Below are 27,838 nucleotides of genomic sequence, written 5' to 3'. Positions count from 1 at the left end.
AAACTGACATAATAATCACTAGACTTAACCTTGCTGCCTCCACTCTTTTATAGGCATATAAAAACATTAGATGCCATTGTGATGTTTTTGCTAATAAGATTTTTGGCTTTCATCTAGTCTGTCTTAGATCTTCTCCCCATTGCAAAACATCTTATGTACAAATACTTCAGTTGAATAAATGAAACACAGCAATATGTTAACAAATTCTTTTCACAGAAAAACCTTATGGAATTGTATAAAGAAAAAAGGAATTACAATATGGGATATTTTATCAATTAGATCAAAATATCTGTAGCAATCCTTTGGATTCAACCAAAGATTTGATGTGACAAGTTTGTAGTTGCAGTTGTAAGAGCAAGTCTAACCTCAATTTATTGGAGTTTGCAAAATAATGATAGAAAAGAAAAACATTAATCCATTTAAGACTATCATTTCTCTCCTGGAAAAAAGATCCATTACCCCAGAAACCACCTCTTTTCCAAACTGTGACAAGAATCCACATGTTTCAAATTGGATCAGTATATGAAGCCATTATCAAAAAACAAATAAATTTTGCTCTCATTCCAAATAAATCTGGGAATGAGGTTATCAAAGCAAACCAATTCAAGTGTCAAAGAAATGTCCAATTCCCCAAGTCCACTGACATTTTTTTGGCTGAGGAGAGAATCACCTTCACAAAGATCTGTGAAAGTGCATTAAGAGCAAAGGTGAGACCACCACTCTCTACCCATTTGTGTGAAGTAAGAGAAACAAACATTTATATAATTTATCATTTAGCTTCTTATATTCAACCAATGGTAGAAGTGCTATCCTTCAGGAAATTTCTCTTATTTCTATGGATAATGTTCTCTGACTAATACCCTCTTACACATAAATCAAACATTGGGAAAATGCTATGCAGCTAAATAATCTAATATCCATCCATGCACTGCCATTTTATAAAATATTTATCTTGTAAATTCATTGTGTACTAAGATGACAAATCTAATTTAAAAATTATCCAGAGCCAAGAACATGTAGTATTACACATAATGAAGTTAATTATAAAAGTATCCTATGCCAAATACAAGGGAATAGTACCCATTTAAATGGACTTGTAACTAGTTTATAGTTGTGCAATCTTCATGAAAATCTAATTGCAAAATAGTCCCAACATCCTTAAAAGAAACTTCCTGATGATTTGTAGGTGCTGTCCATTTCTAGAGCAGATAATCATCTTTAACTACACATCTGCCTCTTGCTGGACAACTCACTTAAATAGAAAGGTATGTCATCTTTCATGATGCCCTTTCAGTTAATATGTTTTGAAAATTCAGCCTTGTTGCTGCGTGTATTAATGCTTTTTTTTTTGGTTTTGGAGTCATACCTGGTACGCTTGGGGAGTTATTCCAAACTCTGCTCAGAGGTCACTCACTGTAATGCTCAGGTAATCATGTGGTGTGGGACTGAATCTCAGCTCTCACAAGTAAACCAAGTACTACAGTCCTCTGAGTCACCTTTTGGGCCCCTGCTTTGCTTTCCCCCTGCCAATATATCGCTGTATGGCAGTTTACTTATACATTCACTAGTTGTATGACATTCTGTTTATCCATTTGCTACTTGCTATATATTTTTGTTGTTTATACTTTTTGGCTACCATAAGTGTGCTGCTATTAACAATCTTCATGTGAAAACGTGTTATCTACAAGTGGAACTGCTGGCTCATATGGTTCTTTTATACTGATGTGATGATTTTACTATCTATCAAAGGGTTAAGGATTTAAAAATATTTATTTATTTACTTATTTATTTATTTATTTATTTAACTTTTTGGGTTACACCTGGCGATGCTCAGGGGTTACACCTGGCTCTGCACTCAGAAATTATTCCTGGCAGTGCTCGGGGGACCATATGGGATGCTGGGAATTGAACATGGTCAGCTTCATGCAAGGTCCTACCTGATGTACTATTGCTCCAGCCCCGGACTTAAAAATGTTTTAAATGTGAGAAAGTACTAAAGAGCAAACAGCTTTCTATATGACAGTTCAAAAGAATTTGGAGGAGAAGACTAGAAAAATCAACATCCAATTCCTGAAAAATTTCTGTTTTGACTATTTAACATTAGATAGCATTTTTCTCATTTTAGTTTTTTTTTAATTCTAAAATGTTTTTGAATCCAGTTTTACTGAAGATTTCAGTCTGCAGACAATAGTGATCCCTGCAACAGAAAAAAAAAAGTTCTCTAAAGAAATACATGGGTTATTCTTTAGTTTAAAAGGTCATCTATGGGTTAGAAAGAGAAAGAAATGAAGTTAGAAGTTAGGTGGAGCTAATCTTCAAGGGAGTTGTTGGGCCACTTATCACTGATCGTGAAAAATAGCTGTAAAGTGATGTCACCAAATGACCAACAAAGTGGGTCTAGCAGTTTACATTCCTGACAGCAGTGTATTAACATTTTTAATTTGTTACAATTTATTGATTTCAAATGCTTTATTTTTGCTTTAATTATCTGAATCAACTGAGAAGATTTTTATATATGGATTGGTTCTCTGGGTTCATTCTTCTGAGAATTCTCTATTAAGAGAACTTTACGTTATCAAATTTAGAAAATTTCTATATTGTGGATATAATACTTCTTTTTATCAACATTTAATAACTTATCCTTATACCTCCCCACAAACCACAGCCCTATTTAATATATTAAATTAAATATATTTAATTCATACTTTATTGAGGAGACTGAGGTTTTCAACATTCGCTAGGCTGACAGAGAGACAGCTCAATGGACTGAGCACAAAGCCAGGAGGAGTCCTGAGCCCACCAAGTGTGCTGCCTGTCACATCGCTCAAGCTGGGAGTAAACACTAGTACTGTCAGAGGTAGGATACCTTAAAACAACTAAAACTATTACACAGATATTTTAGAACCTATTACACGCTGAAGATATAATTTTCATAACTTATAGAAGATAAAATATTATCATATAAAATTAAACAATTATGATTCTTGCACTCATGAAATTCAAAAAAATTCATGTAGTTTGTGGGAGTTCAGACTACTGAATGGAGAGATACATGCTTATTGAAAGCAAAGTACCTTCAGGAAGAATATATAATTTCTTATTGAAGGAAGGTAATATGAGGGGAGAATAGGATTAAGAGTGTTAACAGCAGCTATAATATGATGTACGTGTTTTAGAAGCTAAAGGTAATCAAAGACAATGTAGCTGGAAAACAGGATGAAGGAAGAGAATGAAAGTCAAACAAGGAGAACATAAAGGCGCTAAAGGTTATGGCAAAAAAACAACCTTAAATTTTAAGTAAAACAGAGGAAGGGGGTCACTTAACATTTAAGAAGTAAGGTGGTATTACATGAGATGTCTTTTTTTTAATTTTAAATTTTGGGACATACCTGGTGGTGCTCAGGGTTTACTCCTGGCTCTATGCTTAGAGATCACTCCTAGCAGGGTTCAGGGAACCATGGGGTGCAGGGGATTGAATCTGGGTCAGGATGTGATAGAAAAGTGCCCTACCCATTGTACTATCTCTCTAGCCCCCTTTATTCTTTTGGTCAAACTAAAGCATACTGCACTTACTGCTGTATTCCATACACACTTTACTAAATCTCTTTTCTTCTCCCATCTAAAATAAACACACACACAGAGAAAAAAAATTCTTAGCCTATTGAAATTCTATTCTCTCTACTAGGACTAATATCAAATACTCTTCTAAACCCCCCCCCCTTTTTTTTATATAAGCTCTGAGTTCAACAGAGATAATGTACATTTGCATTTTACCATTATTAAAATACCTAAGGGAGCTCTAGTGGTACAGAATGTGTAGGTGTGAGGACCTAAGTTCAGTCTCTGACACTGCAAAGCATCCTCCCAGTCCCCACCTACTCTCACTGGGCATCTCCTTTGTGATACAGGAGCATGTACCATGAGATTGAGCACCAAACCACCAGAATGGAGTCTCACAGAGAGTGGTCTAGGCCCCTGGCACCCCCTCATTCCAGTTAAGTGTTTGAAGAAAACGACTTCTCTACATATCTTGTTCTTCTAAATAAGCTAATATATATATATACATATATACACACATATACATATATACACACATATAAATTGTGTATATATATTTATATTTAATAATTTTTAAAATGTCTTAGTATAAGGTGAAAATACAAAAATAGTCAGATTTTTAGAAATCTGCAGAATTATAAAACTAATGTTAATTTGTGAGGGTCATCTCTGCATAGCCAACAGAAACGCTGAACTGAAAAACAAGCTGGAGAACCTATAAGCAATCAAAGTTGCTTGTGACTTTTTAAGTCATTACCATCTTTCATGTGATAATTATCTTCCAATGGTTTGGCTCAGCTGTGCCCTACTATTTGCTCTTATTTGTCATTAAAGCCGCACATATTATTTATTCTCATTCCATAGCACTTGTGCAGGAAAGCAGCAATGTAAGCTCCCTTGCCTGTGATTCTTCCCACAGATAATAGAAAATAAATTGCAATTAGATTTTGGTAATTGTATATAATTAACTCAAAACGAGCTGTTAATTATAAAAAATATGTTTTTCACTTCCTCATTATCTCACTTATTTTAGTTCCAAATTCTTAATGCCTCACTTGAGTAAGTTTAATATTTTAAAAACACAGAGTATTTTTAATACTAGGATAATTTAAATTTCTAAATAAACAAATTTTAACTTAAAATTAAATTTTATCTTGGGAATTTACTGGCAAAATCAAAAAAGTCTGCAAGACAGAAAGAAGGTCATTTCCTACAACAGTTTTTTTTTAAAATTGTATTTTCTATAAGCAGCAGGCATTTCTATTTAAATAATTTTACAAAGTCTGCTCAAGGTTGTACAGTAGTGTCTATTAATCCATCTCTACTTATTCCTGGGGTTAGTGGAGAAAAGATAATTTCCATAGCCAAATGAATCAAAGAGGGAAATGAACCTGTTGCCTTTACTTCTTTTTATCTCACATTAAGTATTTTAAGGACTATTGAACGAGAATTCTTTACTTTCCATTTTTCATCAGACTTTGAATGCTATTACCAGTTTCTTCAAACTCATAAAATGTTAATATTTTGAAACATCTATGGTCTTATTAAAGGCCTAATATTAGGAGTTTGTGTCTGTGTGTCTCTGCGTGTATATGTGTCTGTGTGGGTGTGTTTAAAGAAATGCATAGCCTAACCTTACTTTTGTTATATTTACTCAAATTTAGGATATGCGTGCCAGATGCACCTAAGCTTTAAAAATATGTTTAATGTATCTTAGGCTAGAGCACTGGTTTCCAAAGGATTAACTATACCTATCTCAACAGCAGAGATGAAAGCTTGTAGAAACCACAAGTGGGAGTATGAATTGTTACAAAATTGTAAAGAAAATTGGCATGCAATATCAGTACTTACAATGATAAATTATATCAAGGTATCCTTACGTAAAATTAGTGCTGACCTACCAATTTTATTCTTTGAAATATGTCCTAAAAACCAAAAACATAGAGATAAAAAAATATAGCGCATAGATAAAACAAGCATGGGTTCTTACAGAAAAAAGGATGAATATGTTTTTAGAAATTCTAACGCTAAAACTTCAAATGGTTAAAAACTTTAAGAAATATCTAGAAATTACAAAAAGAGGGCCAGAGAGATAGTACAGAAAGACGGTGCTTGTTTTGCATGCAGTTGACCTGGCTTTGATCCCTGCCACTGGATATAGTCCCCCAAGCACACCCAGGAGTGGTGTACAGAACCAGGAGTAATATCTGAGAACAGCTGAGTAAGCCCCTAAAAGAAATTAAAAAAAATGAATATGAAAAGAAATAATGGAAATACAGATCATTCCTATAGATTAAAATATAATTAAGTTCTGGGGAAATTTTTTTTGCTTGTCTTGTGACCATGTAGCACTGGAGCACTGTCCTCCCATTGTTCATCGATTTGCTCGACTGGGCCCAGTAACGTCTCCATTGTGAGACTTGTTGTTACTGTTTGGCATATTGAATACATCACGGGTAGCTTGCCAGGCTTTGCCGTGCGGGTGAGACACTCTCGGTAGCTTGCTGGGCTCTCCGAGAGGGGTGGAGGAAGCAAACCAGGGTTGGCCAGGCCAGCTGTGTGCAAGGCAAATGCCCTACTTGCTGTGCTATCGCTCTAGCCCTTTTGTGACCATATCCAGTAATATTTTGTTAGTTTTGAAAACAAACATATTCAGGGTTGACTCCGAGTGGTGCTTAAGGGACCATGCACTGGCAGGGATAAAATTTGGATGAATTATATGCAAGACAAACACATACCCCCTATATTAACTCTCTGATTCCTTTCAAAAGTAATTAAAAAAATGGTCACAAAGATAATTTCCCCAAATTGAAGGAAGTTTCCCAATGGAAAAAACTAGTTAGTAAGTACAATGAGTGAAAAAGGCCAACTAATGCACACTGTAATTTTTTTTTAAATCAATAAAGACAAGATTCTAATACATGAAGAATAGGTCACATAAAAAAGATGAAAACTAAGGCTGGAGTGATAGTACAGTTGGTAAGGTTCTTGCCTTTCACAAGGATTACTGAATTCGATCCCTGGCACCACATATGGTGCCCAAACTCTGCCAGGAGTGATCCCTGAGTACAGATCCAGAAGTAAGCCCTGAGCACTGCTGGGTATGGCCCAAAAGCAAACAAGAAAAGATAAAGACCCTTGCCACTGAACTAAACTTAACGGCGACATCAGAAAACTAGAAGATAATAAAATACAACCTATAGCCTTAATGAGGTAAAAATTAACAACCAAGAATTCTATATCCAGCTAAACTATATGTTAAATGTAAAGACAGAACTTTTCCAAAGGCTCGAGTCTCAAAATAATAGCTCAATAATCCCTCCAAAGAGCTAATTCATGATGAATAAAAACCTAGTTGGGGATAATATGTGTTTCAGCGAAATGAACTATAACTCAGAAGTGTAAAGGAAATTTACAAGATAATCACTTATCACTTGCCATCCCATTAATCTTTGATTTGCTCTAGCGGGTACCAGTAATGTCTCCATTTGTTCCTGTTGTGTGCTAGTGTAGCCCAATGGTGTCTGCTCGCTCCAGGAACTCGAAGAGCCTCAAACCATTCGTTCAGGGTTTTTTTTTTTTGCTTTTTGGGTCACACCCAGCAATGCTCAGGGGTTACTCCCGGCTCTGCACTTAGGAATTAACCCTGGCGGTGCTCAGGAGACCACATGGGATGCAGGGAATCGAACGCGGGTTGGCCACGTGCAAGGCAAATGCCCTACCCACTGTGCTATCACTCCAGCTCCTCGTTCAGGGTCTTGACGAAGAAGTCTGACCATCTTGTAGGTGACAAAGAAGTCTGACCATCTTGTAGGTGGTCACGTCCTTTTGACGTCCTGTGGAATCTAGTTGGTAACGGCTCCAGTTCAGTGGTCGTCTCTAAATTGCATTATGTGTTGGGAACATCTGATTTTCGACACCTTGGCAAATGAGACAGCGTCCCTGATTCTTGATTGTCTAAGGAGGTTGGAACTCTAGATTCCTTCTCTCACTTGAATGAAATTTGATATTCCAAGCATAGCTTTTTCGATTCCTCTTTGGAATATACGAATAACATTCTTGTCCTGTTTTCATAAGGCCCAGGTCTCTGAGGCATATATTAGTGCAGGAAGAATGGTGGAGTCAAAAAGATTTGCCCAAAGCCAGAGGTTCTTTGTCCTCTTAACAACTTTGACGCTCTTGAAGGCGTTCCAAGCTGCTCTCTTCCTCCTGCGCAGCTCTGGTGCCAAGTTGTTCCTCATGTTGAGTTCTTGACCCAGGTAAACATGGCTGCTGCACTCAGAGATGTTCGTTTCATTGAGAGCAAATGGAATGTCAGGGACTAGTTCGTTTTTCATGAACATTGTCTTGTTGAGATTCAGCTGCAGTCTGATCTTTCTACACTCACAGTCTAAGTCGACCAGCATTTGTGCTGCGTGGCTAATGTTTGGCTAATACAAGATAAGAGCTAAGGGAAATTTCAGAATGAACTTTCTAGACTAACCATTATTCCATGAATTAATGCTGGTCCACAGAAATTTTCTGCCAAACTGAAAGAAAGCTATTGCCACTTAATACATGGTACATCTGGATAAAAATTTACTCTTATTATAGTATATTTAAAACCCTGGGGTAAGTGAGATGACTTAAAAGGATGAAGTGCTCTCTTCTCTATCTGAGCTTCCTTTTCACCTAGAGCCGGAGAAGCATGCTAAAAGTAGTCGATAGACCAAACATGATTGCCACTCAAAGCCTCTCTTGCAAAACACAGTACCCAAAAGAAGAGAGAGAGAACAAGGGAGAATACCCTGCCACAGAGGCAGGATGGGACGGGGGGGGGGATGAAGGTGGGGGGGATGCTGGGACCCATGGGGACGGATGACGGGCACTGGTGGAGGTATGGGGACTTGATCATTGTATAACTGAATCCCAAGCACAAAATTTGTAAGCCTATAACTGTACCTCATGGTTTTTCACTAATAAAAAAAAAAAAGGATGAAGTGGACACTGAACAACTAAACTAGAAGTGATAGAAGGATTCAGTGGAGGATCTTCAGCACTTTGGATGTAGTAACTGTGTACCTCAAAATATAAATGTTAAAACTACTGTAACCATGTTACCTAAGCTAGAGTAAAACTTAATATTTTTAAAAAGGAGATAAAATACTTTATGATTTTTCCCTCAATGGTTTAACCTTAAAATAATGGTAAACAAAAGAAAAAATAAACATTTACATTAAACTAAATAACTGAGACTAAAATATATATTAAAATAAAATTTAAAAACAAAAACAAAAATACATCAAACTAAAAAACTTCTGCACTATGAAAGAAACTATCATTAATACAAAAATATATCCTACTGAACAAGAGAAAATATTTGTACTCCATACATCAAAAAGATATAGAAAGAACTCATAAAAGTCAACAACAACAACAACAACCAATCTCATTTAAATATGGGGCAATTAAGAGCATTAATGGCCATGATTCAGACACATAAATGAATCTTGGAAGAGAGCAGCATGCTGCAGAGATGTCTCCCCACCCCATGCCAGTCTGACTTCACCAAGGCACCTTGGAGGTAGGCAGGTGTGTTCTTCCATTTACCCAAAAGAACCCTGGCAACCTCAAACCTCCAGAATCCAATTGCTGCCACACTCATGGACGACCTTCACAAGCTCACCCTAAGCCCACCATGCATGAGACTGAATCGCTGAAAAACCCAGGTATGCGGGACTTGAAACTGAAATCTCCCGGAGATAGGGAATGGGCACCTCCTCACTGCACTTCTGCTTTCCTGGCAGTCACACCCATGAACTGCCTCTGGGCACCATTTAAGTGCACTAATGGAACAGCCATGATCCAGGCACACAAATGAATCTTACAAATGAGTCTCAGAAGAGAGCAGCATACTGCAGAGATGCCTCCGGATCCCCAAATCACCATCCAGTTAAAAAAAAATTAACTCCAATTCTAACACCCTATGAAAAATTTTAGAATTCTAGGAGTATGGGTCCATGAAGGTGGCCAAGCGACATCTTATACAATTATGCTACTGATATACCCAGAGTGGCACACCACATGTAAGGCAGAAGACAACAAGACTCAAAGTCTAACAACATGCTAATGATCTCTAATACAGGGGCTTAATGGCTCCAAGCTGAAATACAATAATTTTCACACACTTTCCTCTAAGGAAAACTTCTTGGATCGTTTTTAGTTAATTATTCATAACAAGCAATACAAAATAAATTATTTAGCATCTGCCTTTGGGGCAGGCTTAGGTGGTGGTGGGAAAACTCAAAATAATGGTGGTGGGAAAGTGTAATGGTGGTGGGATTGGTGTTAAAATATTGAATGTAATCAATTACTGTGAACAACTCTTTGAAAATTAAAAAAATGGGGCAAATGGTTGGAGAAATAGTTAAAAAGCGGAAGCACTTGCCTTGTTTGTGACCAACACTAGTTCAATTCCTGGCACTACAACAGTCTCCTGAACACTGCCAGGAGTCACTTTTGAGCACAGAGCCAAGAATAGGCCCGGAGCACAACCTTGTCACACCCTATAGATGGGGAGAAGTTTTGAAAAGTCATTTTTCAAAGATGATAACAGCCTACAGGTACATAAAAACGCTCATCATCAATGATTTGGGAGATGTAAATAAAAAAGTATGTTGCCTCATACCACTGGGAATCAAAAAAGATTAGACATAACACGTTCTGGAGGAGGCTGTATAAAAAGGAATATTAATTATGATTTTTAATTTTTAAAAAGAACCCTCACTTAGTGGAAATGTAAAGTGGTCTGTTCTCATGGAAAACAGTATAGGGATTTCTCAAAATATAAAAAAAGAGCTACCATGTAATCCAGCAATTCTACTCCCAGCTATCTATCCAACACCCATAAAAACACTGATTTAAATATACTGGTGCACTCCTATGTATACTGGAATACTACTGTTATGATGGAAATTTATGATTTGTATCTTTGATTATATAATTGATTTATAGCATATACTGAGAGTATCCTGCCCGCACAGCAGAGCCTGGCACAGTATATATAGATGGCAACCAATCTCATATATATATATATAATATATATAATATATATATAATATATATAATATATATATATAATATATATAATATATATATATATATATATGAGATTGGTTGTTTTTTACTTTACACACCATCAAATGTGGTGTGCTACTCTTGGTAGTCAGTGTGTATGTAGAGTATGAGATGTCGTTGCCATGTACTCCAGTAATTCTAAAATTTTAAATAGGGTGATATAGCTGGAGTTAAATTTTTAACTGAAAGATGACTCAGGGTCCATAGGCATCTAGCTTGTTGTTCTCTTTCAGAGATTTATTTGTGAGTCTCTGGATCATGCACATTAATGAGCTTGTACGGTGCCAGAGGCAGTTCATGGGCATGTCTGCCAAGCTCCTAGAAGAACAGAGAGATAGGGGGAGCCTGCCCATTCTTGACTTCCTTTGAGCTTGGAGATTTAGGTCACAAAGCCTGCATACCTGAGTTTTTCAGCAGATGCATTTTCATGCATGATGTTCATCTTGAGCTTGTGGAATAGGCTGTAAATTTTTGTGCTATGTATACTGCTAAATTCTTCCAAAGTCGAGAATGTGTCAACATAATAAATTTTCAAACATTTGCATTAATTAGGGCTGGAGCTGTAGTATAATGGGTGGGGCACTTGCTTTGCATATGTCCTACTCAGATTCAATCCCTGGCACCCTATATGATTCCCTGAGCACCACCAGGAGTGATTCCTGAGCACAGAGCCAGGAGTAAGCCCTGAGCACTGCCAGATGTGGTCCCCCAAAAACAAATGAAAATTTATTTGTGTGAATTAACAAATGAATGAGTAAACAGAAAAGTCAAGGAGGCATTTCTAGATGAAGCATTTATATATATATATATATATATATAATTCAAAAATTGCACACTATATGGCCCAACTATGCACAATTGTCTAAAGTCTAATTATAAATATATCATAGCTATCTTGAGAGGACAAAGGTAGATAATGACATTATGTGGGTCTGTACTGAACTGTAATGCACACTTGACTACAATAGAAACAAAACACAAAGATAAATAGTGGCAAGTCAGAAAATGACAGATACTACATAGTTTCACTTAATCTGATGTATGTAGAAAACAACAGGCTTACACAGAAAGTTGAATGGCAGCTGCCAGGAGCTGTGAGAAAGGGGAAATGCAGAGTTGATTCCAGTTAAAGTCTCAGTTTTGCAGAGACAATGTCAAAATTGTGATGTGAGTACATTTAGTATGATTGAACTGTACACTAAAAATAAAGTTGAGAGGGAGATTATGTTTTTCACCAAAATTTAAAAATAAATTATAGTAAAATGGTGCCGAAGTTAGAATTCTCTTTGGTCACACCTGGTGGTGCTCAGGGCTTACTACTGCCTCTGCTCTCAGGGATCACTCCTGGCTGGCTCAGGGGATGATATGAGATGCCAGGAAATCAAACCTGTGTTGGCCACATGCAAAACAAGTGACATACTTGCCATACTAGCTCTCTGGTTCCTGAAGTTAGAATTCTTTAAATTAAACAACAAATTTTAGGCACTGAGATTACATACACTTTACCATTATTTTAAGATAAATTATGATAAAACGGTGAAGATAGAATTCATTTTTTAAAAAATTTTAGGCATTGTGATTTATAATCATGCTAACACTCAAGTTTCAAGCATACAGCATTCCAAAACCAAACCCTCCACCAGAGTCCCCCCTTCCTTAATCAATCTCCTGCCAATCCTCCACCATGGTAATGTACCAGTTCTTTTGACTCTGCTGTCTTTGGCCATTTGACTCTTTACATTCCACTTTTGAGAAAGATTATTCTGCATCTCCCCCTTCTGACTTACTGAATTAGAATTCTTGGGTTCTGTTTCTGATAATGAATTAATAGCTCCAATAGGACCAACCTTGACCCAAGTAACAAACATTAATTCAGAGAAAAGAAAATCTTTAATATAATAAAGCATAGTCCAAAATAGGCAGAAAAAGCAAAAGTAGAAGAGCATTTGAAAGAAAATAAAGGTGAGAGTGTTCTCATTTATTACTACTTTTAATAAATTATTTTATTAAAATTATTTTATTAATAGTTCTTAGCTTATGGGAAGATTTAAATAGAGGACAAAATCTAGGTTGGCTAAAGCATTTGAAAATGGAAAGAAATCCTAGCAATAAGAGAAAGAGGATATTACAAGTTCTATGTAATATCCTTGCTCTTTTATAGCTAACACAACACTTTAACTGGGCAGAATCATACATGAGTTAACAATATAAAACCAGCAGTCATTTTCATGGCTGCCTATTCCAGGACAATAAAGAGCTTGGAGTTTGCTAATCCAAAAAATTAACACTGATCAGAGGACTATATTTCTCAATTCCAGACTCATCACAATAACCAGAATACAATAAAAATTTACCTGACATAGAAGGAAACATACTAAATTTACCTGACATAGAAGGAAACATACTAAAAATTGTTCATCACTGGACGAACCCCAAGATCATCCCTGTGTTAGAACTGGAACATAAATATTTTAAAGAAAAAAATGCCTATAAAGAATATGATAGTGCAGGAAAGCAATTTTCCATATCCTTGACAAAATAATGATTTCATGGGAGGGGACCTGGAGGTATACTTAAAATCGCCTTTGAAAGAGATATTTACATTGTAAACCTCTTCTTTCTTTCTTTCTTTCTTTCTTTCTTTCTTTCTTTCTTTCTTTCTTTCTTTCTCTTTCTTCTTCCTTTCTTCCTTTCTTTTTCTCTCTTTCTTTCTTTCTTTCTTTCTTTCTTTCTTTTCATTCTTTCTTTTTATGTAGGAGTACTGCTATTTATTCAGTCACTGATTAGCTGATTGAATTGGGCATGAACTCCACCTTACTTTTTTTTCATAATTTTACTTATTTATTTATTTATTTATTTATTTATTTTCTTCTTCTATTTATTTATTGAATCACTGTGGGAAAAGTTACAAAGCTTTCAGGTTTAAGTCTCGGTCATACAATAATCAAACACCTTTCCCTTCACCAGTACTCATTTTCACCACCAAGAACCTCAATATACCCCTCCTCCCACCCTTCCCAATGGCTGTGAGGCAGATTTCTACTTAACTTTTCTCTACATTGATTACATTCATTATTTTGACAAAAGATGCACCATTATTGTTTAGAATTTCCCCCCAAAAAATCAGAATTGCTGAAAAGGCATTGTGAAACACTTTGTTTTCTATAGCTGGTTATGAGAATCATATGATGATTTTGGATTTCTGCAAAGAGCCAGATAATTACGAGATTGGTTTCTGTGCGTCTGGTATTATGGCTGTGCCGAAGAGCCACTCGTGGGGGGCAACTCGTGGCAGTGAACCTCTTCTTTAAAAGCCTTACTTTACCTCTGAATCAGGATTTAAATCAGCATACTTTTGTTTTATTGCACCTTCTTTGCTAACTTTCTTAACAGATCTTTAGTTGCTTCTTTTCAATGTTTTCCATGGTCACGATCACGATCACGATCACGATCACGATCACGACCATCCTGTTGTTCGTCAATTGCCTCGAGCAGGCCCCAGTAACGTCTCCTTTGTCCTAGCCCTGAGATTTTTTAAAAAGTGTCATATTCAAGGCTCTTTCAGGGATAGGAGAATGAGACCCATCATTGTTACTGGTATTTGGCATATTGGGTATACCACAGGAGTTTGCCAGACTCTGCCGTGTGGGCAGATTACATTTGGTAGCCTGCCAGGTTGTCCAAAGTAAGAATGAGATAATAAGATGTCACGTGGTCTTCTGGGAGCTGGGTTTTGTAGTCTCTGGGTCTTGGCCGTTGATGGGATTACACGGTGCCAGGGGGCCAGTTGGTGGGTGTGACCCCTGCCTACTAGAATATGGAGGACCTGGGTGGAGGATGCTCAGCCCTGATCTGAGCAGGCTTGGAGATCTCAGCCCCAGGACCTGCATGCCTTTGTTCTTCTGCCGGTACCTTCATGTGTGTGAAGAGTGATCTCAGCATGGTGGTGGCTGGTTCTGGAGGTCTTCGGCTGATGGAGTCCTGGTCGGGGCGGGAAGGAAAACTCAGCCCGCTCCCCTCCAAGGGGCCTGGCGAGGACAGCCAGGTGTGGGGGCAGGAGACTGCACTGTTCTCTTCTGGGAGCTGGGGTTTTTCAATGTTTTCCACATCAGCTAAATTTACTTAAAGGTTGCTTCTGAAGACTTGTGGGTGAGTTCAAATAATTCTTTAGGTCTCTTCTATGAATATGAGAGGTATATAATGTAATATGAATTTCTCTCTACTTTTATTCATAAACTAGTCTGGGTTTTGTTTGACTTACTGTCTAGGCTCTGAATAGTATAATTTCTTCCACAGCCTGACAATAGTAAACTCAAATAGAGAAACAAATTATACTGGAGATTAAAGTGAAAATTATAGAACTAAAAAAATCCAGCATACATAAGAAAACAATTGGACTTAATAACTAATTAGAAACAGGGGAGATGATAAAAACTTCAGGGCAAATTAGTTGAAATGTTCAAAATAAAGGATTTAATTTTAAAAGAATCTGGAAATTTTGGAATAATATTTAAGGGTCTAATTTGCTAATATGTATCATTAACCCAAATAGAGAGAGAGAGAGAGAGAGAAAATACTGGAAAAAATAATGGTGAGAAATACTGAAAATTCATGAAAATCAAGCACAGAGGTTGATAGGGGGACCATGGCAAGGAGTTTCTTGGGAAGTATTCAAACAAAGATGTCCTCTAAAGGAGTTACTGTCACCAAGCCATAAAGTAGACAAAAGCATGAAGGATGGGCCTCTTTTGTGGCTGTGGGAACTAAGGCCTGATAAGACTCTAACAGGTCGAGCCAGGGAAGGCTGAATGCCCCGAGAAATTACAGCAGGAGGGAACAACTGTGATAAGAATATGAAAGATCATCAAAGGTTCAAAGCCCTATTACAACATCCCGATAATTCTATGTGTGAATGAGAATTCCAGGCTAAGGCAATTTGGAGAATATCCATATATAACAACTTACTAAAAGCTACTTGGGCTTTCTTTCTGCTAGAGAAGCCTGTATGAGTTACAGACTTTCTTGCTCTCTCCACCGAGTTTCTAAACAAAAATATTTTACTTACTATTAATCTCCTTGTGAGTTTCTTTTTCCCTGCAAGGGTAAATGATGAACCGGGGCAACCTCAGCTGCGGTTAAGATTGACTGACTTCTCTATCCTTTCCTCTAGTCTGAGGTCACAACTTCCTGAAAAAGCAGCTGGTGGTGAACAAGTGCCCTCGGGTGGAGCTTGATGGCCACTGAATAAGGCTGGTGTGAGGCAGTAGTGTCCAGGCCATGCAGGTGCTTATGTCAGACTAACCCCTCCATACATATCCGCAAAAGACCTTCCTCTCCCTCTCCAGAAATAGGTAAAGATCAAGTAAAAACATTAACTACAGAAATATTCTGCAAGGCATATTTTACCATTTCAAAACCCTCTATTATCCAACAGCAGACAAATAAATATTTCACAGTTGTTATACAATGTTTGTTGAATCAATTTAAATAAAAAATATTTGATGGTATCAGAATTTATACAATAAAAAGGCAAGAAATAAATTTCTGCATAAGCATAATTCTTCTATTACTCAATATAGAAAACCTTAGCGTGAAAGAGTGAAAGGGGGAAAAGACTCAAAGAATTGTCTGTGAATGGCAGGATTAGGAATGATTTTTGCTTTTTAATATTTTTCTGTATTTTTCAAAGTGTTGTAATTGTGAGGTAGGCAGTCATGTAGGGTACCCTTTAGAGGTAAATTTCAGGGTTCTATAAAACCAAGAAATGTGTGAAGAAAAAAAAATCATGACACCACGAAGTGTTTGAATAGATGAGCTATACTGTTAAAAGTAATATCTAGCTGCTATTTCAGCACAAAGATCAGACCTTGTCAAGGAGACCACCAGGGCTGAAAGTCTTTACATTTCCCTAGCCATGACCCTTAGTCCAAGCTGAGGCAGCTTGGGGAAAAAAATAAACCCTGTATCATGAGTTTTGTTTTTTTGAGTTTTGGAAAGCAAATTGAGCCTTCTGTTCTGGAGTTCCCCAGACTTTTCGGCACTCTATTCTGGGGTGGCTCACCTCCCAACAGGAACCCTTTTACTTTGGAGATGTTTCTGCCTTGTTTTAGCATGTTGAATTCTGTTCTCTTTGAGGCTCTGTCTTTCTCTGGAAAAACCCACATTCTCCTTAGAATTATTGCCCTTTCTCAATAAAGACCATTGAACTTCACTTCTACTACTCTGGAAATTCTTTCCTGCAATGAACTGAAACCTGGAACAGACTGCTTCTCTTGTGAAAAGGATGATCTGACTTCAGTCCATGCACCACAGATCCTGCCCTGAAAATGTATATGGCAGGAACCAGTTTTCCTGTGTGAAGGTCAAGTGGTTTTCATGTGTAGCTTGAAGGCAGCCTTGGTGAGCACACATTAGATACTGTGTGCAAGTTTGTGCAGACTTTACCAGTCCTACCAGCAAGAGTGTATTTGCAGGAGCTGGAGTGATAGAAAAGCGGGTAGGGCATTCGCCTTGCACATGGCCGACCTGGGTTCGATCCCCAGAGTCCCATATGGACCCCCAAGTACCTCCAGGAGCAATTCCTGAGTGCAGAAGCCAGGAGTAACTCCTGTGCATTGACCCAGAAAGCAAAAAAAAAAAAGTGTATTTGCATATAAGAAGAGTGTATTTACAATCAGAAAAAGGGATCCACTCATGGAGCTATAAACATAAAGCCAAACATGTATGCAATGTATATACCACACATATTCGTTTACCTTCGTCCAGAGTCACTCCCATTCATATTCAGATTGAGCTCCCGAGGCTTAGTAAACTCTTTTTCTGCGATCTGATCTCTTGACGTGCAAGCGGTCTGAGTTCTTAACCTGAAGAAAGAAATTTTTAAAAAACTGAAGACTGTGAAACTTAAGAAGTGGAACAGTAACCCTTGGAAGATCATGCTCTCCCAGTGAGGTTCCCAGTTATGCCACAAACATAAGGGAAATGAACACAAATCAACTTTACAGGAATTTAAATCATTAATAGAGGAGTGGGGGAAGATTGAGTTGATTAGAATATCTTTTTTTTTTTTTGCTCTTTGGGTCACACCCATCGATGCACAGGGGTTACTCCTGGTTCATGCACTCGGGAATTACTCCTGGCCGTTCTTAGGGGAACCATATGGGATGCTGGGAATTGAACCCGGGTCGGGCCATGTGCAAGGCAAATGCCCTACCCGCTGTGCTATCACTCTAGCCCCTAGAATATCATTTCTAATCTCAACCCTATAAATAATTTAGAGGGTTTTCACGTCTCTAGAAATTTAAAGCTTCTCCTTATTGCCTATGAAGTTAAGTGCTTAAGTGCGTGCATACATGGGCTGAACTTTCCCTTTGGTGCTGGAGGACCAGGGGCCCCTTAAAGGCTCTGAAGAGGCAGGATAGGTTTTGACCTCTGGAGCTATCTCCTCAGCCTTCATCAAGAGTGTTCTGATGACTAGAGTCCAAATGGGCATTCTAGTAACAAGGACCACTACACCTCCCAACATATCCATCAGAGGGTGGCACCAACTTCTCACACAGGTGGCTCAAATAGTGGGACAACATCTCACTGAAAAGCAGAGTTTCTCTAGGTTACAGGAACACCCCACAGCCCAGAAAATAACTGGAATACATTTTATTCAGAAATACTAATGTCATCCATCCTCAAGTTTCTATGAGTGTAAGATAATAAATGATGGAGAATGGGCACTGGTGGAGGGATGGGTACTGGATCATTGTACAACTGAAACCCAAGCACAAAAATTTGTAGGTCTACAACTGTACCTCATGGTGTTTCACTAATAAAATTTTTTTAAAAAGTGAGCAATAAATTAACAGCAAATAAAAAAAAAAGTTAGATGACTTCCGGGAGCCTGGCAGTCATGCCCAAGAGCTGCCTCTGGTGCCATATAAGTTCATTAACTGGCCATGATCCAGAGACTCAAAAATAAGTCTCGAAAGAGATCAACAAGATGTAGAGATGTCTCCGACCCTAAAGTCGCCATCCAGTTAACAATCCAGCTACATCACCCTATTTGAAATTTTAGAATTCCTGGAGCGCGCAGTGGCACAACATCTCATAGCCTGTACCACCGATGTACCGGAGCAGCACACAGTGGATAGGGTGTAAGGTAGGAGACAACCAATCTCAATTAAAAAAAATATCAGCACACAAGTTTCAATCTATAACAACATATCAGTCATCTCTTATACAAGGGCTCAATGGCTCCAGAGTGAGATACAACAATCTTCACACACTTTCTTCTAAGGAAACCTTTTTTGATAATTTTTAGAGAATTATTTATAACCAACAATTCAAAATAAATTATTTAGGGCCTGCTATTGGGGAAGGCTTGGGATGTGGTTGGGAAAACTCGAAATAATGGTGTTGGTAAGGTGTAATGGTGGTGGGACTGGTATTGGAATATGGAATGTAATAAATTATTGTGACCAACCTTATAAAAATTAAATTAAATTAAAAAAAACCCAAAATCTAGCTGTTTTAAATTTAGATAGTGACAGACCTAGGATTGAAATCCAGGAAATTTATCAAAAAGCTACTGTTCCAAATAGTCTGACAGTTCATATCAGTTATTTTATTTTAGTTTTTGGTTTTGGGCCACACCTGGCAGTGCTCAGAGCTTGCTCTTGGCTCTGCACTCAGGGATTACTCCTAGCAATGTGAAGGGGACCATAGAGGGTGCCAGGGATTGTACCTGTTGTACTGTCTCTCTGATCCCCACATCAGTTATGATATACTACTGAGATTTTCATTGTTTCAAGATTTAAAATATGCCATTATACATGAAGAAATAAAAACATATAAGAAATTAAAAAAAGAAGTTAGGTAAAGTTCTTTTTTTACTAGATTTGGATGGAAAATTAATCACTGCTATTAAACAGGTGGCCCTTATTATCCATTTTATCAGTTCATTAGATTTGTTTTCTGATTTACTTTTAGAATAAAGGGTAAAAGTATATTCTAGAGCTATGAAATAAACCATGAAGATGTGCAAACATGTCATTAAGCCAGTACTATTATTTCTATCATTATCAAAAGACATTCTTTATAACTGGAACTAAACATGCACAATGACAGAGAGAAGTATGTAGATTAATTGCCCTCTAGGAACTTATGAAAATTATGAAACGAGAATGAGAAAACAATAGTGACAGTCATGGTAGCAGGAGCCTCTACAGCAGCACTGGCAATGATGTTGCTGATGATGACAACAGCAGCTACCACTGAACAAATAAAACCTCTTTATACACACTATCTCACTGATCCTTATAATGTGTGTGTATGTACACACACACACACATACACACCTCACATTTTAAATGGTGATAACAGCATTTTTAAACCCAATGAAGGATAAAGTACAGTACCACAGCAAATTCTAAGGGTGAAAGACAAAAGAAAATATAATTAGCCAGGACTTTTACTCATCGTATAAACACTCCTTTGCTCTATAAAGGAGTTAAGGTCATCCTTAACATCATCAGATAGAGTATTTCTAAATAAGTCCTCTTTGATCAATCTGGAAAGGGTCAACAGAGGTAATATCCATTTGAATAGCTTGCTTTTATTGGCTATTATATAACAGCAATAAGGCAGAATGAATGATTAATTGCAATTAAAATAAATCTTAATACATGTCAAATTCATTCCAAAATGACAGGCCACTCTCAAATTCTAAACAAGTAAGTCTGAGCTACTCATTTGGATATCATTAAAGACTGCCTTTATACTATTTCTCCTGAACATCCTGAGCACTATAAAAATTCCTTGTACATAGTAGATATTAACTCATTAATTTAATTGAAGTGGGATTCCTCAAGACATTAAAATTGACAAGTACAATAAAGAGATACAGAAGTTTAAATTACATATAAATTAGAGCAAGATTACATATAATAAACTTGTGATATGATTAACTATTTTTTATTAGTAATCCCATAAAGGTTTTGTACAGAGTAGGATGCTTAATAACTGTTAGCTGAAACAAAAACTACACTGAATTACAGATATTACACATTAAACAATATGTTTATTTTGCATATTCTTAATAACTAGAAATTGGGCGATCAAGACTTGGATATAAAAACTTCAAGCACCGAGAGTTGAACTACACTGTAATGAAACATAAGAAGTCAATAAGTAGTGAAAAGGAACATAGATCTTTTGTAGTAGTGAAGAGGAACAGAGAATTTTGAAGAAAACACATCTAGAGAAAGAACAATGACTTTCTGGGAAAATACTGTATGAAATGACTATACTGGGAAAATCTCCAGGAGACAAACTTGCCTTTGGGAAATAACGGTTATTTGAGAGCAAAAAGGAGGAAATGAATAGAGATTCTACATTACAAAAAGACAGAAATGACCCCTAACAATACAAAAGCTTTGAAAAACTGAATGAGAAAACAAAATCTACTTGGAACTTAATTGCTACTTTGGTTGCCATGTTTTGGTTTGAGATTGTGTGGTAGGAATCTAACCCAGGGAACTCAGACATGCAAGTCGGGCACTGTTTGGAGCCATACCATACCCTGCTTTTAATATTAGCCTTTAAAATTCATAAGTGGCACAGTAAACACAGATCATATGATTCACTTGAAATAGATATTCATGGTCTATGACAATGAAATTTTAATGTTCAGAAGGTTGAATTTCAGATAACTCTAAGTAATAGAATTATACATGGGTAAGTAAACATTCCAGCATACCAAAATCTGTGTGACACAGTTAAATAATGTTTGGAAAGAAAAAAGAGATAGCACTAAATACTTACAGAAGACAGGAAGAAAAGTCTCAAATCAATAATCTAAGTTCCACTCTTGAGAAATTCAGAAAAAGGAGAGATAAATCTAAAGCAACCAGAAGCCGAAAAAGAAATGAATGAAATAAATGAGATCCAAACCAGATGAAGACAGTACAAAAAAAAAAAGAACACTACAAATCAATACTGATACAAAATCTTAAAATATTAGTAAATAGATCTTAGCAATATATAAAATGGTTTACAAACTATGTAGATTATATAAAGAGTTCTTAATTTACCTAAAAGGATTGACAGAAGAAAAATACATCATTAGGCTCAACATCACAAGCAATTAAGGAAGTATTAAGTAGACCACAATGAAATATTACTTCACACAAACTGAAACAAGTAAAATAAATATCTGTGACAATACCAAATGCTGATGAGGATGTGGAGGAATCATCTCTCATACAGAGCTGGGAGCCACGTATTTTTAATGGCATGCCTGTCAGCTACATATGTATTTAGATTTTTAAAATATAAATGAAAATAAGTAAATGTATATACTAAATATGTACCTTCCATATGATCCATCAACCATACTACTTATTTGGGGGAGGGGCTCTCCAGTGGTATTCAGGAATCCCAGGGGCCCCACTGCTAGACCTACTGAGTCAACTGTTCAACACAAGGGCCCTATGTGCTGGGGATTACGTGAGCCACCTGGTGGAGCTGGTGCCTTTTAGGCCTTCACTGAGCAGGGCTCTGATGCCTGGTGATGCTCAGGGGACCACATGGTAGAGACGGTTGTTCTATGTACCTGCTATACCGGTCTCCTGACCTCATTATTTTAATTTCACACAAATCACAAATCATCCTGTTAATCGTCGATTGCCTCGAGCAGGCCCCAGTAACGTCTCCTTCATTCCAATTTGTTGGAATTAAAAACTGGCACTGCAGGGGTTGACTGGGGGAACAGCTGGGGTTGCGGATGAGCTCCCGGACCTTTCCTGGCAGAGGTCCCTTGATTTTCCAGTGGCTACTGTCCCCTCCCTCCTCAAATGGCCTATACAGTTTCCAGTCACTGTCAAAAACAATACTTTAGGGACCACTGAGCAAACTAATTGGCGGCCGGCCAGAGAGAGTGAGGATGCAGAACACCCTGTTTGACTACTTGTGAACTTGTGCACGAATCTCCTCCCGAAAGGTGGTCATCCATTGTTCTCCCTTTTCTCTTAAGGTATAGAAATCTAAGCCTGATTGCAATAAAGTGAGTCTCCCTGCAGAGGCTCCCGGAGCCGTTGGTGGCCTTTGTCTGTCTGGTCTTTGTCTGTCTTATCTTTTCATACCACTCTGAGTACTCATCCTCCCTCTATGGGCTGTCCTCCTTCCCTGGCTGGTGCCAACAGGGTTGGCCAGCTTTCTTGCTATTCCGTGGACCCAATGTGTCAGAACGACAATATGGAAAAATTTACACAGCATCTTTACTTATAAAAGACAAAAAACTGTAAAAAAAATCTACATTCCAAAAGATGAATATTATACATTTATCATGTTATGTCTACATCACAGAATCCTACTCACTCAGCAATCTAACCGCAGAGTATATGCAACAGTCTAAATAGACCTCAACAACATTATGTTGAGTGAAAAAAATCAACAAAAGCTTAAATTCACTTATACATTACTAAACTGGCAAAATTCTAGAAACAGCACAAGGACTAATTATTGGCTCCAAGGCTTACTGATAGTGAGGTCAGAAGATAGTGGCAAGTTTCCAATAGGGAAGTGGAAAGGAAATACTGGTAGTAATGAAATAAGTCTATATTTTATTGTACTGCTGGTTTCACAAATTTACATATGTGACAAAATGGCACAGAACTAAATACATATGGCCAATGTTAATTTATTGCTTTTGTAATATTGATTACAGTTATGTAAGGTATAGGCATGGTAGAAACTGGGTGAAGGATATATGGGAGCTCTCTATGCTATTTTTGCAGACTTCAGATAATTTATAAATGAATCTATTAGCAATTAACATTGCTAGTCTGGTGTTACTCTCTTAACAATTATTTTTAAATAAAAAGTTGAAAATAATCTCTGTGAATATGCACGTGTATATCTAGAAATCAAACATATAAAAAACTTACTTAAAATCTGTTTCATCTAAGCTAGGATGATGAAGAGAATACTTAGTAATCATTACGCAGCATTATCTATGAATATAAAACGTTCATGAACATGACACCTTGTCCTAATCCTAAAATTATCCATTTTCTCCTGTAGTCTGTGCTTTCTCTAAAGACTTATTTTATTCATTTTTATATTCTAAAAACCTAAAACTATTCTTCTTACATAATGGGCATTCAGTAAAAGTCTGTTGAATGAAGTCCTTAAGAGGGACAAGTTAATGATTTGGGTCATAAAACTGAAGCAACATTTTGGCCTTTGATCACAATTTTGTAAGAGACTTTATTTTCAGTTAATTTAACAGTTTATAGTCTTGGCAGTGAAACCATGGGATGGTTTGATCACAATGGTAGAGGAAATGGAAGACTACTTCTCACCCATAAGAATTATACTGAAGGAAAAAATGCCCAGGTGAAACTTCCAAGGCTATCAAATTTTTTTTTATTGAATCACTGTGACATAGAGCATTACAAAATTGTTTATGATTGTGTTTCAGTCATATAATGTTCCAATACCCATCCCTCCAATAGTGTAATTTCCCAGCACCAGTGTCCCCACTTTCCCTTCCATCTCTTCAAGCCACCTCTAACCCCAACCTGCCTTTATGGCAAGCACCTCTCTTCTCTCTTTCTCTCTCTCATTTTAGGCATTATGGTTTGTGTTACACATTTTGAAAGGTTATCGTGTAGGATATCAAATTTTTAAAAATATTAGTAAGATCTGTAAGTGAAAGAAAATGAACTCCAAGAAATGAAAAAATGTAACATAGTCTTACTTATCTTTATAAGATATACATCTAACAAAAATGTGTAAAAGAAATGATAAATTTTTTTCAAGGAGGAAATAGTAGAGATGTATATGTACACACACATATATAATAAAATAGTACTAATTGCTTAAATAAATCAAGTTAACAAACTAAATGAAACTTTATAAAAACTGGCTATGGAAGGGGCCAGAGGGCTAGCCCAGGGGCTAAAGCATATGACTTTCAGCTGCCCCTGGTTTGATCCTTGGTACCACAAGGTTCCCCATGCATCTCTGGGTGTAATCCCAGAGGTCCCCAGGCACAGTCAGTTGTAACCCTGGAGGCTTCTGAGCTCTGTGGTTTGTGCAGAAGCTGACTTCTTGAGCACCACTTTGGAAACACCCCGCCCCTCCCCCCCACCACCCTGCAAGGTGGTTATCGAACAAGTCATGATTCATGATAACAAGAGATTAGTTTTTTGGAAGGGGGTTTGGGCCACACCTGGCAATGTTTGGGGTTTACTTCTGGCCCATCACTCAGGGATCACTCCTGGTAGTGTTTGGGGGAACCATCGGGGGTATTGGGGATTGAACCTGGGTCAGCTGCATGCAAGGCAAAGCCCTACTGGCTGTACTATCTCTTTGACCCCCAGAAGAGATTATTTAAACTTTGAAGGCTCCAGATTTTTTTCGACATTTTACATATAATTGAGAGATATAAATACAGAATGATAGTAGCTAATTGCAGTTCATCACATTTTGTTTCCACATCCTGAAATCCCAAGGTTTACTTTTATTCTCTACAATGACATGAAACATCAAGGGATTTTGTGTAATGGTAATACTAATTAAAATATTGTCTTGGGAATCCCACAAAAATTACACTGAATTGAAAAGAAGTAGATGTTACAAGCTAGTATTTTGGAAAATAAGGTAAATTGTCAGGACTTCCAAAGGCAACGCTGGAATTTATGTGTGACTACAGTTATGATCCTGAGCAAGCCAAGATCCCAAGGAACCTCTGTTGCTACACATCTGTTATAGTAACAAAAACAATCATTTACACTGTGTTCTGCAAGGTGCGGGCATGGCTGAAAGAACAGATAGAACTCACCAATTGTAATCAAGTCGAGACTGATAAAGCTGCTGCTGCTTCAGGAGAAGTTTTGTCTCCTGTTGAGATAACAAATGCTGAAGGCGCTCCTTTTCGATTTCCAGCTCCATTTTCTGAAGCATAAGTTGGTGTCTTCTATCTTCTGAGAGCTGCTTTTTTACATCCTTTTCATGAATCTGCAGTGCCTCTTGGCCACGCATCAGAAATTTCCAGGAAAGACCACAAGAATTACATAAATCCAGATGTGTCTTGGAATACGGAGAAGCAGTATTGGTAGGATGGCTCTCAAGGACATGATCTGTAGTTTCAGAAAATTTATGACCACAGCATTGATTAGAAAGAGTATGCTTAAGGTGTGGGCATTCCCTCATTACCAATTCTTCTGGTGAATCCTTCTCTGTGGGGGTTCCATCTGTTTTTTTCACCCGAGGCCCATAATTACATGTCCTGGTCTCTGATGGCACCCTGTCTAGCTTCTCTTTGGAACAATGAAGGATTGATGGTTTCACAGAACTATTCCTTAACTCCATAAGGGTTTCTGAACATGAGTCCTGGTTTGCAGACTTGGGCCTCTGCTGATTTTGGTAGATCGGTGGTTTGGTAACACTCAAGTAGGAACTATTCAGTTCCATGGATGTAGACTGGAGAGTACTTTTACTACTGGGTACCTAAAAGAAACCAAAAGATCATTTTGTCAAGTAAGAGTATAAATAATTGAGTTGACCCCTTGTCTTTTTAGAAATTAATGATCTGCTTAACAAAATGAAACTTCTGTTTTATCTTATTTAGTAATAAATGATACTTTCCACGTAGCTAAGCAGTTATGTACCACAGAGCAAATTCATTTTCAATATATAATATACATGTCAGGAAATATGTAAGAATGAGTGAAAAGAGTGTTGCTACAGGTTGTTTATGTAAAATTTTAAGAGGTCTGGATGAATATTGGTAGATGGAAGTGGTAACTCCAGTGGTAGGTGTGCTGTTGGGATGATGTATGCATGAAGCTATCATTACAAAGTATTAGAAATCATGGTGCCTTAATAAAAATGGAAAAAATAAAAGGTTTCAAAGGTTTTGTAGACGAGGTTTACATAAAACTAAGTTTGAAAAGAGGCAATAGCATTAAATGCTTTTATCTTAAAACATTTACTTTTGAATGCTGAGCCAAGAAATCCATTCAGTCACCTAAAATATCCTTTGATTGCCCATTACACAGCATGAGATTTGATATAAAACATTTCACCTAATAGTGAATAGGATGTTAGTTACTACTAGAAATTTGATGAGTTTTTATAAAGATCTTTACAGCACACAGATAAAAACAACCATTTTCAACAAAATATGATTCTAATCAAAGGCAGTTATTTAAATACAGAATGTATTTAATTTTAGCTACAAACATAAGTGATTTTTCAATTAAGTGTTCAAGTGGTTATAGTCTGACAGAACTCAGGAAGAAACAGTTGTGAATCACCCTGAACAGCCCAACAGAATGAGCTTTCCCAGCATTTCCGTCTCAAGCCGTTTTTCCTTCAGAGAGCAAATTTATTCTCTATCAGTGATTCTCAAACCTGAGCATGTATCAGACGCATCTGTAGGACTGGTGAAACATAAACTTTTGGGTTTCAACCTCAGAGTTTCCAATCAAGTTAGTCTGGGGCAGAGTCACAGAATCTGCATTTTAGACAAGCTCTTGCTGATGCTGACGCACTCATCTGAATCACATTTTCAGAGCAACTGCTCTTATCATGGAACATCTGACATTCTCCTATGTCTTTTTTTTTTTTCAGGGGTGGGAGGTACACCTAGCAATGCTCAGGGCTTACTCCTGGTTCTGCATGCAGGGATCATACTTGGCGGTGCTCAGGGGACTATAGGGGAGTATCAGGGATAGAACCTGTGTTGGCCAAAAGTCCTACCTGTTATGCTACTGCTCCAGCCCTATCTTGTGTCCTTATAAGAACCATTTTGATTACCATTTGTGTTGGTAAAACTAGGTAATCTCATATCAAGTTCCTTAATGGTATCTGTAGGGTCTCCTGTCATGTCAAGGTCCCTGTGTCATGTAAGTGGCATGCACAGGTTCTAGGAAGTAGGACACAAACATATTTGGAGGTCCCATCAGTCAACCACACATTCTTTTACTCTTCAAAATCCTCATCCACCCCTGAGGAGTTTGAAATCCTTATCTCACCCACCGTTACATTCTTTTAAAGAAATAATTCTTAAATAGTTGTGATGGTTGTCAACTCTAGAAATAGAAAGGATAACTGAAATTCCAAGGAAGTGTGGAAAATTCAAATAATTTACTTTGTAATAGTTGAA

The 27,838-nt window shown here is 37.3% G+C and overlaps 1 protein-coding gene across 1 annotated transcript in view; it reads right to left on the bottom strand.

The window, feature by feature from the left end:
- KIAA1328 (KIAA1328 ortholog) overlaps positions 1-27,838 on the bottom strand; it is a 347,137-nt gene that overhangs the window by 100,468 nt on the left and 218,831 nt on the right. Inside the window, exons 7-8 of the mRNA XM_056138132.1 lie at positions 25,511-26,178; positions 17,430-17,537 (exon numbers count right to left, since the gene is read on the bottom strand). Of these exons, the coding sequence (XP_055994107.1) occupies positions 17,430-17,537; positions 25,511-26,178 (776 nt within the window). The remainder of the gene's footprint in view (positions 1-17,429; positions 17,538-25,510; positions 26,179-27,838) is intronic.

The sequence above is a fragment of the Sorex fumeus genome, unplaced genomic scaffold, assembly GCF_029834395.1.
Source record: "Sorex fumeus unplaced genomic scaffold, SorFum_2.1 ptg000128l, whole genome shotgun sequence".
Lineage (NCBI taxonomy): Eukaryota > Metazoa > Chordata > Mammalia > Eulipotyphla > Soricidae > Sorex > Sorex fumeus.
This window is presented reverse-complemented; position numbering and strand designations above follow the sequence as displayed.